This window comes from Phyllopteryx taeniolatus, chromosome 15 (assembly GCF_024500385.1).
Source record: "Phyllopteryx taeniolatus isolate TA_2022b chromosome 15, UOR_Ptae_1.2, whole genome shotgun sequence".
In the NCBI taxonomy this organism is placed as follows: domain Eukaryota; kingdom Metazoa; phylum Chordata; class Actinopteri; order Syngnathiformes; family Syngnathidae; genus Phyllopteryx; species Phyllopteryx taeniolatus.
In genome coordinates, this window is record NC_084516.1 from 9,037,899 (window position 1) to 9,055,882 (window position 17,984).

The window sequence follows — 17,984 nt, forward strand, 5'->3', positions numbered from 1 at the left end:
TATGAAAAATGGCAGCAGTTCATCACAAACATTTTGAGAGCTATAAAAAAAAAAAAAAAAAAACCTGCTACTGACAAACTCTAGAGGGCATGAGTCAAGTTCACTGTTTGAAGAAGACTTGATAAACAAAATAGGACTGAGGTTACAGAGGAGGCAAACCACTCATTGGTGAGAATAATAGGAATTAAGGCCATGTTGGGATTTGATACTTAAAAGTAGAGCTGAACCTCAAAATTCTGCGAGAGTTTTAATACAAAGATGAACCTTTATGATCAAAATATCGGTGAAACTGGAGCGGTACGGCTTGGGCTTTCATGGCTTTTTCTGGAACATTCATTGAACATGGCAGCAGCAAAATGAGCTCAGAAATTGAAAGGAACATTTTCTGCTAGTTTAAAGAAATGGGCTTTTCGGCATCATACAGCGAGATGGTGGTCCCAAACACTGTTAAAACAACAGTCCCAAGTATTAGACTGGCCATTTTAATAATCATACTTAAACCCTATAGAGCATGCATTTTTACCTGAAAAACAGACTGCAATACCTAACATCCTGGCTCCTACCATCGTGCAGCCACGCAGCGATTTTGACTGAACATTCGATCACTTCGTCATGCAAGCTAGCGGATCCCATCATGACGACCGCAGTAACCCACTGCAAAGACAGAAGGCTAAGTCGTCCACTAGCAAATCAGTGGGGTATTTTTTTTTTCTTATCAGGACCTGGCATCAAAAGGTGCTGGTACCTAATTTTAACCTAATTAAAGTACTTGTTATAGTACTTCATACCTGTTTATGTGCCCTGCGATTGACTGTCGACCAGTCCAGGGTCTACTCCGCCTCAAGTCAGTTTTATCTATATTGTGTTAATTCACAACATATCTCAAGGCACTTTACACATTGAGCAGGTCAAGAATCAAACCTCTCATACATTTATGTAAGAAAAGCAACTGAACACCACATGAGCAAACACTTGACAATGGAGGCAAGGACAAACTAAAGAAACCTTGAACAGAACACTGTCTCTGTGGGGTGACTGCCTTGACTAATTGGGTTAAGATGGAGGGAGAGTAGAGGGTCGATTGAGAGAAAACCGGAAAGAGGGGTTGCGCGAGAGGGATGAGAACAATGGGCATAATGGCCGTACCAACAACAGTAATAGTCCCATGATGACATTTGACAGTAAAGATGACAATACTGGGCTGCTCCAAACACCACTTCAAGCTGGGATCGACTCCAGTTCACCCACAACCCTAAGGACTTACGCTATAGAAAATGGCTGGGTGGATAAACATAAGAGTTGATGCAAGAAGGCTTTGTCAATGCAAGCTTAAATATAAAATCCACACGGTGCAGCTGCCCAGACATGTTGCAATGTCTATGCAGTAAATGCAGTACTGATTCATGCTGTCTCGTCATTGTCTGGTTGAGAAATCTCACCTTAAAAGATCTACCTATAGTGTAATTGTTTTGTCTTCGTCCATATTTATATTTTAATAGGTTCAACATTAACATCCTTCTGTTCTTGAGACCACAGTTTACAATGCTCAATGGCATTGAGCCCACGTGTTCAAAGCTGCTCCCGTGTCACATTCTGCAGCCACGGGTAAATTTTCACACACACTCATTCGCAGGGCACCCAGTTCCAAAGTCTTGGGACATGACTTTTGAACTTTCGTGGGCTGGAATCAAAACTAATCCATCTTCCATGTCACCTGGTTGACTTAGTCTCAAAGGCTCTATTGCAGCCGCTCCCTCGCTGAAACGGACGGACCAGAGCATGCCGAGGCCTGGGAACTGTTTACCTCCACCAAGGAGCATAGCTAAGTTTGTTGTCCTCTGCCAAGGCGGTTATGTTTCTGTTTGTATGAAACCTGCCTACAGTTTTAATATTCTACAAGTTTAGAATTTAGGGGGGGGAGTTCACAGTGGGTGGTGATTTACAGTAGTTTGTACTGGCATATAGGATTTATTTATTTTTTTAATGTAACGTAAAATAATCAATTTCCTGTTCATTAAGTCAGGAGGTCAAGTTGTAGCCGAGCAACGAAGTACAAATGCTTTGTTACTATAAGTAGATTTTTCATGAATTGCAAATTTTTCAGATTTTGACTTTTACTCCCTACGTTTGAAATCTTTACTTTTTCTTATGGTTTCAAAATTTAAAAAATGTTTTAACCTCTTCGGATGATGACAACACAAAAAAGAAGCAAGATATTCCCGATGCATGGTCTTACAAGAATTTTGTTTGTACCAAGAATACTTTATAGAAAATACAGCTTCTGGCGCTTTAAAAGTCTGTCTAATCCGAAAAGAAAAGTATACAATTGTTAAAAAAAAACTTTTGGACTTGGTCACTGATGAATAATTGAAGAGTAGCTAACATTAGACCCTAATAAGAACAAGTGCTGTAGAAAATGGATGGATGAATGATGGTATCTTTACCTCCCGTTTGTTACCAATGTTACAAATGTTTAAGCCTTGGCAGAGGTCCGCACTCTTGTCTCCTTGTTTTTTCATTCATATCCCCCCCCCCCCCTCTAACTTTTCTTTGAAGGACGAAATTCAGTAAAAGGTGTTATTATTCTGTCTGTTGTGTGGATGAGTCAATCCTATTTTGGCTTGGTTGAATGGAGTGATTCATAAATGAATGAAGTCAGCTGGCTAGTTTGTGTACAATGGCTTTAAAGTATACAATGCATTTTCCTTATGGGCTTCAACAGGAATGTAAGGACTGCACGACCCACAAATGTCAGGTCTTGTTCCAGCTTGCCGCGGCTCTTTCTGGCTTCACCCCCCTCCTCTCATCCTCCATAATAGCCCAGAGGTAAGGGTGTGCATTTGTGCAAATGTTTAACATTAATAAAGAACTTGTTAGTCATGTTTTTTTCTTCGTTTTTTTTAATAATGTGGCCTTTCCTTTATGCGGTGCTTGAAATGTCGACTGAGAGCCTCCAAGACTGATTTCCCCCGGATGACCCAACGTTTCTTTTATAATGTGTTGATCAGCAATTACGTGAAGGATTATGCGCATTTCGTATGAAGTTTCCAAATAGATAGTAGGTATGACAAAGCATATGTGTGACTCACTTATAAAGATGAGGTAGAGGGCGGGGAGCGTGCGTGCGCGCGCATGCGTGTGTGTGTGTCTGTGTTTGACGGCGAGAGAATTAAAACCAACAGGTATTCACAGGTCTCAGCTTTCCTCCCCTTCCCTCTTTTGTTGTAGATTCCCTCACTGAAAGGGGAACTTAACTTTTCACTTTTGTTCAACACGGACACCAAGGCCACCCTACAAGAAAAACAAATCGACTTTATTCGGACTGGACGGAGTGACGTTCTTTGCAGGTGTAAGAACTGAAGAGGTTTGTCAGTTTTCTTCATGCATGTTGTAGCTCTCAAGAAGAATACCTTTCCGCTCAACCTGAAGCTACGAGAAGTATAGTAGCCATCTAAATAGATTAACTTGAATTATACTTTACTGTGTACTGTTCTTTTAAGTCACATAAATGTGTTTAATGGGAGCAGCATTGGTTGTCAAGTCTTGTAGAATAGATTTTGTAATATTTTCTGAGTCAGACTGTATAGAGAATCTACACGGGGAGACAACCGACACTGGTAATTCACAAATATAAATGAGTCTACAAAGTACTAGTTGGTTGCCATACTCTACCCCTTCACAATGTCCATAGAGGAAATCTTCTGGTACTGTAACTGAAAACAACACAATATTTTTTTGTTACTAGGTCATGTCACGTCTGAGGCATCATCTTGAAGTAAACTTACAGCCATAGCATTTTGTTAAGGACCGAGCACACAGACATCTTGCTGGTTGTGCAACATATAAATGAGTACACACCAAACAGATTTGTTAGATTCTTTTCACAATCAATGTTTTCTGTGGTGTGATACTGCCACAAATGTGGACCTGTTATTTGTAAATAAGATTTTTCAATGTGCGCGCACACACAAAGACCACATGGCAGCCACAGTCTGTGGAGAGCTTCATGCTGGCGTGGCCGCTTTAGAGCGCCTCGTTGTCCTTGCGTGGAAAAGCCCCATGACGACTCAGTGGGATATTTTCCAGCCAACTACTTTAAACTGATATATTTTTGCACCTCAAACCTAGAAAGATGCAAGACCAAGTAGTATCCATTTTTCCAGGTCATAGCAAAGTCATAAAGTTGGCAACTCGAACGAGCACAAGTAAACAATAGACATCCCTTGGCTCTGTTCCCAGTCTCAAGGAACAGGACCTTTTGAGCTTTTATCGTTTTCCCTGTTTTATCCTTCATTTAATCTATCTCGTCTTGTTCTCCATCGTCCTCATCATCCCGCTCTTTTAGATCTCATCGCTCCTCCCTGACCTCCACTTTCCAGACCACGATGACAACCGCTCACCCCAAACCCCGACCGAGAGGCATCGACTACAGCCTGCCCACCTGCGGAGAGATCCGCTGCCACGGGCACGGCTTTTGCGTGCTCCCACCGGGTGGCGGCTCTGGCTTTGCGTGCGAGTGTGACCTGGGCTACCAGGGCGAATCCTGTGAGAAAACCTTCAACGGGTCACTAAGCCTGCCGCTGACCTTGGGTGTGTTAGCCATCCTCGTCGGTTTGGTGATCCTGGCTTTCATCTTTGCGAAGTTGCGTCAGAAGCAAAAACAGAGGAAGAGGTACTACGATCAACCTACCATTTGAACAGGGCTGCAGAGACCTTTTAATCCACTGACAGTTTATTTAGTCTTAGGTTTATCGAAATCGTGATTCTGGCAACGCTTTGTCTAACCAAATTGACCCCATATAAAACATACGGTACGAACAAACTGACAATGATTTTACTGTACAATGCAGTATTTCCATATAATATTCTCTTTTGTCACCAGGGATTTGCAGCAAAGCCTGGCGAAAAAAGTTCTGTGTGAAGCAGGTCCATCACACTAACGCCAGAGGTATGTTTTCTGTTTTGGTAATGACATATTTTGCTGTATCACATGCACAATAAATGGCAGAAAAAGATACATGATTACTTGTACTATTATTTGGTGAGAATACAACAATAGACTCCACACCTTTTTTTCCTTTCAGAACCTGTCATTGTCTTTTTGAATGTTAGTTTGTATGTATGAAAATGTGTAAATCCCACACAGTATTAATAATTTTCCCCACTTTTTAAAGGACCAGGAACTTTTTTTTTTTAAAACAACAACCTCTTTTCCTTCTCTTGCAGGCCAGTACAAGTGAATCTGCTTCGAAAATCCATCTTATGCAACCTTACAGCTCACCTTATTCAAGTGTTTACAAAGATGGACCAGCATGGACCTTTTCTTCTTTTACGGCTGACCCCTCAATCCAAATGCTTAGTGCGAGTGAGTTGTCTGTCCAACGATTTTTGACATTTGTGATGAAACGACACTGCCAGATCACTTTTTTTCTTCCAGAGCTTGCTGAAAGTGAAACATTCTGTATCTATTTTATCTTTTCAATTTAAATTTAGAACTGTATGCGCTCAAAAGTAGGGCAGACGATATTGATTATCAATCTATTGACGGCAATTGAGATGTCTCTGGTTAAGTGGGGTAGCAATTTTTTAAATGCAAAAGACGAAACATAACGAGGAAAAAACGGCGAGTGAGTCCTTATTGCTCTTATAATTTGTGCTGTACTTGAGATGGCCAACACAGTACACAACACGCAACCATATCTCCATGTCAATCGCTAAGGTTGTGGATCATCCACCCCCGGATACTGGTGCCAAAATTGTATTTTAAAACAGTACCGGCACCTGGATTGATACCTTTTAAAAAAAAATAATTAAAAAAAAAAGACTGAAAGTCACGCTTTTGTTGCCAAGACAAATTACCAGTTAGGGATATTGTCAAAATGTTTACAGTTGCACTTAATGTGCACTAAGTATTATCTAACAAAATGAATCACAATAAATAAGATTACACTGCTAACAGCAAAATAATGGCTAGTTATTGACTGAGCTTACATCTTGAGGGTTGCGTGACTTCCTGCAGGCCGACTCATATGCCGGCCTGCCCCGCTATGAGCACCACTTCTCCAAACTTTGGCTCTCTTTTTTGTTCCAGGTGAATCAGAGGGCAAAGTATCAGATGTAAAAGAACCGGTGCCAGGTGCCCAACCCTAACAATCACAGCTCTCCTCTCCCAAAAACGGATGTCTGTCATAGTACCTGACCTGACCTGTGAGAGGCAGCATGGTGCCACAGGGCATCCGGACTGACTGTAACTACATAGAAAAATAAATTAGGCTGTTAGCTTATTTGGGAACAGGATTGCAGTCGCAAACTCTTCTTGTCGTTTTCACTGTGGGAGACACATTATAATAATAGTATTATAATAATCAACACTATTTGTTGCTCGTAATTGTGTCTGGCAACAGTACGAGCATCGTAGTTGGCTATCGTTCTGTTTCGAATCGCAATCACGGAGTCCGTGGCTAGGCCGAACAATGTGTTTACCACATGCAGAAGGATTTGCGATCATAACTATTGAACAGCTTCGACATTTATGATTGTCGGCACCTACTGTTTTCCGATTAGATCGAGGAGGAAACATTTCTCTCAACATACCACAGGATAATCTTTCAGACAAATACAATAACCGAGCCTTTGCTGACTTTGATCGGAATAGAGAAAAAAATGCTCAAATTAAGCCGGATTCCTCTGTATGTTTGTACCCTGCTTTATGAATGCAGTTTGAGTGGCAAACAGTGTATGTGTTTTGTCAAAGTGTGGTGTAATGTTGCCTTTTGTCACTTTGTCAACCAACGAGTTGTGCAACCCGAACACTCACCGAAGGAAGTGTTTTCGTTCTCACCCACTAATTTCCTTTTCTACCTTCCACAGGTGGAAAGATGTTGTTTCCTTACGGTTTCAACCCTTTGTTGAGCAAAAACAATATTTATTATGAACTATGAACACTGTGATAGTCTGGTAAAGTTTTGGTAGAATACCACTCCATTTTATTTCATATATGCACTTTTTTTTTTTCTTGTAAGACACAGTGTGAAGTCATGAAGGACCGTTCATTTTGCCGGTTTCTCATTATTTACTCAAGTAATCCGATTACCTGCTAGCCTCTAGACATTATAAAGAAAAAATATGTAATTAATAGTCTCTTCTGCCAAACTGTTGCTTCTAGCAAAGAAACCGTAATTGTGTGCCAGGCAAACTGTCGCTTCATGCAAAGTGTGCTTGTTTGCAGTTTGAATGTGCAGTGTGAAGTCACATGGTGTGTCAGCTGTAACGTTTTTTTTTTTTTTTTTTTTTTAAATAAACCTTATGTTCATGTTGAGTGAAATGATGTAAAATATTTCAAATAATGCACCAGAGTTAATTCCCCTCTTGGAAAAAAAAAAACAATCCTCCCATTAACTATAAATGAGGAGTTACGTTAGATTTTTTTTCAGTAATTTTGCACTTTCAATGTATGTTTAGGTATCAAGCAACAAACCTTTGACCCAATACAGATGGCGTGTGTATTTCTATGTGCTGTGTTTTCTCTGACTGATTTGCTGTGATTAGTTTTTTTTAATATACAAACTTTTATTGTGATATTTATGTCCGATGCAAACAAAACTAAAAAGAGAAGAAATTGTATTAAAGAAAGGCAAAGCAGATATTTTACATTTTAAAATAAATAAATACAAATCAATCTCATGTCACACAGGTTAATTATGTTCTTCTGCTATCTAGTGGCAGAACATTTGAATTGAATGTGGTAGATAAAGATGGATTATTTGTCGTAAAAAAAATTTAACATTGAATTCAAATTGAATCATTTCCCACAGCAGACTTAATGTTCTCTCACGGCACACTAATGACGCTTTGCAATCACAGCTCTAATAGACGCTGTGCCACAATTAGTTGCCGGGTGTGTCATTTACTTTAGACGCCTCCTAGCCAGTAAAAAAGAAAATAGCCTGTAACTGTAATTATCTTGATCCGTAAATGCAAATTTTCACACGGCCATTACTGAGTTAACTGCTCAGCCTGTTTGAACATGCACAGGCCTCTGCCAGCCTTATTGTCAACAAGAGGCAAAATATTTCTGGATTTGCACCGTTTATCTGAATCCACACCAGGATTGAATTATTATTTTTTTTAACTTTAAACTAGTTCACGTAGAGAAAAAAAAGAACTTTCCCAACACTGGCTATCTGTAACTGGAAATTATGACTAGTCAGAATCAAACTATGTGAATACCCTTAACGCAGATCTTGTTTTACTTCCTCAAATTCCTTCATGATAGCACAATTGTGACATCATAGTGAAACTTGGCTTTTGAATGCTAAGAAGGTTTGCTATATGAACACACTTAACCCAGATCTTGTTTTACTTCCTCAATTGTGACATCAATGTGACAACATTCAGGACTGCAATTAGCCTTTGGGTGAATACAAATACAGTTTTATACTTGTAATGGTTTCATGTCACCTCTGGAAATAAGGACTTACGTGAGTCGTGGAAAAGATGATTCACCTAAGAGTTGATGTGCACTTGTCATGGATGTTTCACTTCGTTGTGCACGTGTCTGTGCACTTTCAATTGTGCCTTGCTGATTTAGATTATTCATTTAGTTTCTTCTGAATAAACAGCTCTAAAAATGTAGTATTGTGTATGCTGGTTTCACTGTATTACATTTTGTAATTTATTTTGGTATAAATCTCATCAGAATCAGAATCATCTTTATTTGCCAAGTATGTCCAAAACACACAAGGAATTTGTCTCCGGTAGTTGGAGCCGCTCTAGTACAACAGACAGTCAATTTACAGAACACTTTGGAGACATAAAGACATTGACAAAAAACAATTGTGCAAAAAGATGCAGAGTCCTCTAGCACTTAGAGCAATTCGAATGGCTAATATCGCAATAGTCCGATGCAATGACCATTGTGCAAAGGGCACTGAGACTTCAAGGAGTGTATGCGGTTTAAAGTGACGAGTAGTGCGATAATCTGGGACAATGTTGGTTGTGCAAATGTTACAGATACACCTCAATCAGTGTGCAAATGGAGCAGATGCTACTCTGGCATGAGTGGCCAGTATATGCAAATAGTGCAGCACGGCGAGACAACTACAGTGAGTGCACGAGTAATACATAATTGGCCCCACAGAAATGTGACAACGAACTCAAGTCAAAAAATTGCCAGCTTGTTGTAATGGAATTATAAATTAGCTGTTTAAGAAGTTGATTGCAAGAGGGAAGAAGCTGTTGGAATGTCTACTAGTTCTAGTTTGCATTGATCGGTAGCGCCTACCTGAGGGAAGGAGCTGGAAGAGCTGGTGACCGGGGTGGGGAGGGTCCGAGAGGATTTTGCACGCCCTTGTCTCATGTGTAAGGCAGCCCCTTCTAATCATGGTTTGCATGTCAGAAGTCATGGAAAATTGTGGCACACAAATATTAAGTATCCAACTATTGTTCATTTTATCTTAAGAAGGGATTTGGTGAAAAAAAATGGCTGGAATATCGGCTAAAAGTGAAGAAAAATTGCATGGCAAGAACAAACCTATTTAGCAAGAAACTGAAGCAGACGCTTTAATTGCTTTGGTGGGCCACATAAAGTTGTACGGGCCTTAAATTTGACACTTTGATTTAAAGTGACTCTGATTAACTCAAAATAAATATCAGAGGCTTTCTTTTTTTTTTTTGCTTGTTAGCATAATCTTGAGAACACCAATGAGGATGAGCACTGTAGAAAATTGATGGATGGATGTCAACTTTTAAATATTTTAGTGTCCCATTAGGGCAAAAATAGAATATTTGTGGGTCCTCTATTGTGTAATACTGTATGGAAAGGAACACTTCACAGAGAGGCAGGGTGTGGTTACTTCAATGTGACTAAAATATGTCACATTTACAGTATGACTTGCAACTTTTTTAAATAAAGATGAAAGACAGGAAGAGTTTACTCATTGCTCCCAATGTATGACACCCATAATCATACAACACTTCTTTTCTCATTATTACCTCCCTCCACTTACATAATTTTAGTGGCCTGCCATGCCTTGTCACAAAACCCAACCAAGCAATTTGTCCTCAGTTGACTTCAATAGGATGCATTACGTTACATTGTCAAAGTGCTATTTTAAACCTCTTTCCAAAGCTTACTTACCTTTTTCTGACCTTCTGCACAGCCAAAAGTACTTTAACTGATTACTGCTTCTTTATTAACTCTGGCAAGGAACTTTGTGTGTGTGCGTGTGTGTGTGTGTGTGTGTGTGTGTCTGTGGCTGTTTGACACAGCAAAAACAACTTTTGATTGAACAATTGATTTCAATGGGTTGGGCATGGGTGAAGAAGTCACTAAAATGAAGTACTGGGGTGAAGCTCATTCCGCCACTTTAAGGGCCATAAATCTGAAATGTATCATTGCAACCTCGTAGTGAAAATCCAGCCTAGATGGCGAATAATCTAGCCACTTGGCGAAGAAGTGCTGCGTCCATGAGAGAAAATGTCTCTCTTTATGGGCGCCCCCACTTGCTCTTCTCTTCAAGTAGCGGCTCGCCTTAGTTCCAACACCCTCACTCTGCCGCTGTTTGTCATGGTAACCGCAAGCCATATTCTACATCGTGTATATTTGCATGAGATAGAACCGCCCACCCAAAACCGAGTGATTCGACCAGAGTGTTATGACCCTGTATTGTGAATTCAGATATGTTTCTAAATATATGATACACATTTGAAGATGATCGCTGAAAACAGACGGAAAACTACAGTATGCAGTATTCAATAGTAGAGATTTTTCCCCAGTTCAGTTTTCCAAATTTTTTTGGGGTGTGTGTGGCTAAAACAGCGTCCCACTTCAGCTCGGGCATGAGTTGCCCCTCCCCCGCTACATAAAACTTGAGCGCTCTCATCAGCTGTTATCTAACACATTTACAATATGCAGTTAGCTAGCTAGCTAGCTATGCCTAAACCTCAAAATGCATCTTCCTTTCAGATAGTCTGCCTTCGTGGCCACTTTAGAGTGCCTCATTGTTGGCTGTGGGTGCACGTATGTCACAGTGGGAAAGGCTTGAGCGTCAGAATGGGGAAAGAAGGGGTGGTGGTAGGGGGAGACAAAAAAAAAAACTATTAATAAATCACTTGAACCGTGCAGTGTGAATCCGGTTTTAGATATGAGTTGTTGAAGTGTCTTCTCCACATCTTTAACATGTGAATGTTAACATGTTCTACAAAGAACCACAGAGGGCTGATTGTTCCCTACAGTGTAGCCTTGTTTGAGATGTGAAAGCAGTTGAAACAGACGAGTCAATGTTGCCAGACGAGCTGCGCGGGGAAAGAAGCCATCCAGACCAGTCAGGTGACATTGTCTGTATACTTAGCTGCTCACAAGTGAACAAACAGGGTGGCCTTCACTGGGAAATGTCAGTCAAGCCAAACCGTAAATCGTGAGTGACATTGCACAAATGTTTTTCGACTAAGGTGACTCTTCTCTTCGGCTTATTTTAAAACTCAAAACAGCCTTAATGATCAGTCCCGGCAGTTTGCTATTTTACCTCCCATGCCCCTTTCCACACGAGCCGTTAAAGCAGTCAAACAACCGTGAGGGGAAAAACTCAGAACCAACGCAGTTGCTTATAGACATAGTGGACAGTTTAATAAAGCTCTTGCACAACAGTGAGAGAGTTTTTTTTCTTTTTTTTTTTATCACATCACTTCGAGTCATCAATGTAAAGTGCATACAGGAATATTTACATTATTCATTGTCCTAGTTAGTCATTCCAGAAAGATATAGGATAGGAATCTACAAATTAATGTATACAAGACAAAAAAAAAATCTTCACTTGGCTGATTTTCTTCACAAAAACCTTGATTCCCCTTCAATTAAATGTTTGATTGCACTGCTTTTTGGCAGATGTAGCGCCACAAACCCGTAAATACATTAAACAGCATTTCAAACTGACTCCTTCATTGCATTAATACTCAAACAACTTTGGCTTCAACGACATAAACTTATTTTATTTCTCTTAGCCACTTTAACCATCAATTAGCATGAAAAAATAAAAATAAAACAAGGCAGTCTTAGTCGACAATGGTGATGTTAAAAAAGGACTGGATGTTCCTTTTTTTATTTTTTTTATTTTTTATAAACATATTGCAGAATGTTGTCATGTGGCGATCACCATTAATGTCCAATAAATCAGCCATTCCCAACCCATGTGCTGTGGTAATTGTTCAATGTCACTTAACTGGGCCAAAAAATATTTTCCTTTTGTGCATCTATCTCTGCCAGCTAATTATAGTGACAGACATAACAATTGAATGCTCTTCCACTATACATGGCAACTAACCCTAACCTGTTGCCATTCATACATCAACATAGTAGCTTTATGTTCAACTAAACAGAGTAACTTAATTTGTAAGTGAATTTATATTTGATCAGCAATATTTCAGTATTAATACTTGTTGTGATATTTGAGTCTGTCCAAAGGTGGCAAACATACTCACATGCTGTACTTGAGTAGAAGTACAAATACTTGCGTAAAATATATATTCTGTAAAAAGTAGAAGTACCTATTCAACTCCATTAAGTAAAAGTGGTGTAAGTAATTTGCAAAGGTTGAATTGAGGCAAATTGATTCTTCTTGTGTGTTGACTTGGTTATGTCTTGTTTTCCGAAAGCGTTCAAAAATGGTGTACGGAATTATGCGTAACATACTACAAATCGAGCATTTTGGTTTTTTGTATTGAATGAAAAAATATATATACTGATAGATTTTTTTTTGTACCCCTCTCTGAATTTGGCTCTTTTTTTTTTCGTTGCATTATCGTCAGCGACGGTTTAAAAATGTAACAAGCCTATTTAGACAAAGTAAGGGGTACAACGTACAAATATCTGTTACCAAATGTAGGTTGTAAAAAGTGAAAAGAAAAAAATTTCCCAAAAATGAATCCCCAAGTAAAGCACAAATACATGAAAACTCTTCTTAAGTACAGCAACTACGTTTTTGTACTTGGTTACTTCCCATAATGAGCTTATTTTGACAATGTAAGGAGTAAAAAGATATCAGCGAGTTAAAGTATAAAGTTGTCGGAAAAGAAATACTCGAGCACTGATACCTGACAAATGTACTTTGGTACAGTAAGGAAGTATTTGTACTCAGTTACTTCCCTGAAGGAGCCTATTTTACCAAAGTCATAAAGTAAATACTCCAGTAGACTACAGCAAAAAAAAACAACGTTTTTTTTCAGTGTCCAAGATACTTGACACATCTACTTCTGTACAGTTACATATTTGTACTTAATGGGGAGTTAAGTCAAACATTGTTCAAAAAATACATAGAATCTACTTGATAAATCGAATTCATTACACTCATGAAGTATTTGTACTTATAGTTACTTCCAAGAAGGAGCCAACATTGTTGCCAAAATAAGGAGGAAAAAGTACAGTTGCAGTAAATGCCTGGGAGTTAAGGAAAATAAATAGTCGAGTAGAGAGATACCTGCAAATCTACTTCAGTACAGTAACGAAGTTTTTGTAGTTGCCACCACTGGGTTTTTCTCACGTAACATAATTTGTGCCTTGGATCAACAAAGGTTGGGAAACACTGCGATGACTGATAATAATCTTTCTGTCCCCTCACAAGTCTGCGTCGTAGGGCCTCCCGCTGTACGACGTGTTGATGGAGGGGGGCCCGGCGCTCTTGGCCCTGGGGAAGGACACGTCGTCGTCCAGGGAGTCCCGGGAGTAGGGCACGCTGCTGGGCGCGGGGCTGCGGTCCCGTCTCAGCGAGGGCACGTCCACGCGTCTGGGCTGCGTCTGTTGCCGCGTGCTGAAGCGGCTGCGCCCGTTCTCTTCCACCCGCACCTCGCCGCGGTTCTTCCCCCCGCAGCAGCGACAGATGCCGATGAACATGACGAAGCCGCCCAGGATCTCGAAGATGCCGCCGATAAAGCCCAGCACGATGCAGTAGCCGACACGCAGGGTCACCGTAGGCGTCACCGTGCTGATGTCCTCCAGTATGTGGGTGTACCACGAGATGGGGATGATGGCGAGCACTCCAGAGATGAAGATCAAGAGCCCCCCAAGGCCGGCCACCACCCAGTTGGGCTTCTCCTTCCAGCAGCGGATCCCGGGGATGGCCACGGCCAGGCCCACGAGGGTGACCACCAGCGAGGCAATCATGAGACCCTGGGCCACATCGATGATCTCGTTACCGAAGTACAGGCTGTCCTCCAGGCCGCACGTGGACGACGTCGACGTGGTGACGGAGCGGCAGATGTCCCAGATGCCTTGCTCGATGAACTCGTTGCTGGGCGTGTTGGGCACGTCCTCCAGGGTCCTCCAGTTGGGGGCCACGGTGGCGGTCAGGTTGAGCACCCAGCCGCAGGGCGCCAAGACCAGGCCGAAGATGAAGATGCCTGGCGTGCGGAGGGACAGGCGGATCCATTCCTGCGTGTTTCGACTCGGCATCTTCACGGTTCGTCTCTTTCCACGTGTGTGTGTGTGTGTGTGTGCTGTGCTGTGTGTTTGACTTGTAAGAGTGGAAAAACTGGCTCAAGACACTTGCAACAAGTGCTTAACAACAGGTCTGCGTGATACCTGCCGTGGGCGTGGACGTGGGGCTTACCTGCCAGCAGATCTCCAAGTGAAAAGAGGAGTTTCGCTTTACAGTGGTTGTCAAACGTTTTACACCAAGTAGTCTGCCAATGGCGGTTCTGGGGGGTCCTTGCCCCCCCCCCCCCTTAACACCATACTTGCACCCCCACACCAAGTTGTTTTGTGACTGGAAATGTTATGGCCGCACCGACATGCTTAAATTTAACATTAAATTTTGATAGTTTTTACACATCTCATTCAAATTTAAGATTGTTGTTGCGAGAATTGACTGTTATTGGACGATGAAATCATATTAAAATCGTTTTTTGGGGGGCGGGGGCAGTTTAATTTAAAAGGTAAGACCTTCATGCAATTGGCTAAGGACAACTGGGAATCAAATAACCCATCTCTGCTCATATGGAAAATTAAAAACTAATCCACATGATATGCAAGTGCATCTCAATAAATTAGAATATCATTGAATGTTTGTCATTTTATTTTCTATAATTTTCATTATGATAGCTTCCAGCTAACAGAAACCCAAAATTTATCAACTCAAGAAGATAGAATATAAGGTAAATGATCCAATTGATTTGCCCTATTGAAAAGAACTTTCCTATGTATTTACTGAATTTGTAAATATGAGTTTCCATTTTTTAATTGAACTACTGAAATAAATGCAGTTTTCTAGGATGATCTGATTTATTGAGACGCACCTGTAGACTATAAATAATATAGGTTTTCAGGTCAGCAAAGGTCCACTCTGGGGACATCACAGCTTCCAAATATTTTATATTTAGCAACCTAAGAGGAATCTGTGAGAATCAAAATGCGAATCACATTTAGGATAGGCTGTTAAGAATGCCGTTCTGCCGGAAAGTTCTCCTCAAAAGCGTATGCGGACTGACTCCTCCTTAAAGGTTTGCTTCGGTTTGTGTTCAAATCTCTCTTCCATAATCCAGTCATTCATTTCAGAAATGGGAACCAGAAATGGGAACTATTGCAGAGGAATAGTGGAGATCTTTGCAACCGCTGTGGGAGCTGTATGCGACGGGGGCCGGGGGTACACTTTCATTCTTTTGTTTTACGCCGTCAACCTAATTAGCCTAAAAAAGAAGACAGTAAAGCATTTTATGAGGAAATAAACAGCCTGAGAACAGCTGGTGAAACTCACACAGGCCTCATTGTGAAAGCGGTTTCAAATGTTACACGGGGGAGTTCAATAATGGTTGACGTGAAATTTGTTGGAGAGCTATTCTGAGGTCCATTGGCCCGTCTTTTCGAATAAGTATTGGTGGTTTGGGGGCTATTACAAGCCAAAGAAAAAGCAAAACATAGGTAATCATTATGCTGGTATCTCGTGTCATCATACATGCCGGGTAATTGAAATGCAAAATTTTTGTCACATTTTTCCTCAAAATTTATGTCAAATTCTAAATTGTTCCACCTTAGGGAAGTTCCCCCTCAGAGCGTTTCTGGTATTTTCATTGTTATGCACAACACTTAAAAATAACTTACTGCACTGCAGACTGAGTGTCTCTTTGTGTCACTTTCCAGCCAGCCAGCATGTTTTTTTTTTTTTTTACTTGTTTTTTTACTGACTGAACTACGACTTTTACTTACTTATATTATATTATATTATATTATATTATATTATATTATATTACACAATTTTGTACAGACAATACAGCATATTATAGTGCTATGAAAAGTACACATCTCTACATTCATTATTTTTTTATCCATTTTCTGTACCGCTTATCCTCACAAGGGTCACGGGCGTGCTGGAGCCTATCCTAGCTATCTTTGGGCGAGAGGCCTGAACTGGTCGCCAGCCTGAACTGGTCGCCATCCAGTCGCAGAGTACACAAACAACCATTTGCAATCGCATTCACACCTATGGGCAATTTAGAGTCTTCAATTAACCTACCATGCATGTTTTTGGGATGTGGGAGGAAACAGGAGAGAACATGCAAACTCCACACAGGTGAGGCCGGATTTGAACCCGGGTCCTCGGAACTGTGAGGCAGATGTGCTAACCATCGTGCCGCCCTAATTCCTTTTTAATAATTGTAAAACAAGAAAGTGATAAAGGCTTTTTAATCGACAAATTGTGATTTTTTCCCCCTGATCAAAACAAATCAAATGTAAAAAATGTTTAAATCAATTTCATTGAACAAATTCTGTGACTTTTTTATTTGTACAAAAAGTTATTTTTTTTCAAGTAAAAATTTACATACCTGTAATGCTTTTTAATCAGACAAACACAACATTAGGGGTGTATTTTATTTGTATTATTATATACGTACATGTTCTTACAAAGATGTATATGTTGGAGCTTTTATCACAAATAACTGTGATTTTTTTTTTTTAATTAAATGGTTTTACAATGTAAGCTGTTGCTTGCGAATCTGTCTGCTGTACATAAGACTAAATGACATACCTGTGCATGTTCATGTAACGTTACAAGTCGAAGTCTGACAAGCAGCACACGTGTTTATTTACTGCATTTATCTATACCCAGTTGAATTTGTACAGTCATTGTTGTCTTAAAAAATACCTGTGTATGTTGCTCTTTGCTGATCTCTTAACATGCCAGTCCTGAATTAGCCTCTTTATTGTTCACATTCTATCTTCAAACATGGCAGCACGGTGGTTAGAGCGTCTCCATCACAGTTTGCAAGTTCTCCCCGTGCCTGCGTGGGTTTTCTTCGGGTACTCCGGTTTCCTCCCACATCCCAAAAACATGCATGGTAGGTTAATTGAGAACTCTAAATTGCCCTTAGGTGTGAGTGGGAATGGTTGTTTGTTTGTACCCCACCTCCTGCCCGATGATTGCTGGGATAGGCTCCAGCACTCCCGTGACCCTTTTGAGGATAAGCAGCTCAGAAAATGGATGAATGGATCTTCAAACATCTATAATGTATTTAGGAAACAGATCTATTAATTTCACTTAATAGGGTCTTTAAACTTTCTTGTTACGCAGTCCAACTGTTCCAGCATGAAAAGACATACAATCCACCATAGTGCATGACAAAGCAGCCGAACAGGGCACTTTTTTTCTTTCTAAAGGCAATAGGCTGCTGTACATGCCACTGAACATAATTTCTCAGAATGTATTTTCTCTCTCTCTCTCTCTCTCTCTCTCTCTCTCTCTCTCTCTCTCTCTCTCTCTCTCTCTTTATATATATATATATTATATTTTAGTTCATTCTGTAACAATTACCGTGATGACCACTGGAGGACAGTATAACTTTGTTTGTATTGTAATTTGTCTTGACATCATGTATGCACCTAATACATTATTTAAGGAGCAATTGTTACTAAGTCACTTTTGGTCCCCTATAAATACATTTAAAAAGATCTCCCAATGTTACAAAGAAAACAGTAGATCAAAGTTAACTGTATAGTTGTG

At 40.3% G+C, this 17,984-nt stretch overlaps 1 protein-coding gene and 1 long non-coding RNA gene across 2 annotated transcripts; one reads left to right on the forward strand and one right to left on the reverse strand.

Annotated features, from left to right (window-relative positions):
- Positions 1–3,138: 3,138 nt before the first annotated feature.
- LOC133465010 (uncharacterized) lies at positions 3,139–8,634 on the forward strand. The gene is made up of 4 exons (XR_009784531.1): positions 3,139–3,364; positions 4,346–4,672; positions 4,883–4,948; positions 5,227–8,634. It is a non-coding gene; the product is annotated as an uncharacterized LOC133465010 (long non-coding RNA).
- Positions 8,635–11,604: 2,970 nt separating this feature from the next.
- cldn23.1 (claudin 23.1) lies at positions 11,605–14,556 on the reverse strand. The gene has a single exon (XM_061799002.1). The coding sequence runs from the start codon at positions 14,441–14,443 to the stop codon at positions 13,610–13,612; it is 834 nt and encodes a 277-aa protein (XP_061654986.1). The 5' UTR covers positions 14,444–14,556; the 3' UTR covers positions 11,605–13,609.
- Between the last annotated feature and the right edge of the window lie 3,428 nt (positions 14,557–17,984).

Bases quoted from the DNA above. Each gene is read 5' to 3' on its own strand.
- cldn23.1 (XM_061799002.1), bottom strand. From the start codon at position 14,443: ATGCCGAGTCGAAACACGCAGGAATGGATCCGCCTGTCCCTCCGCACG.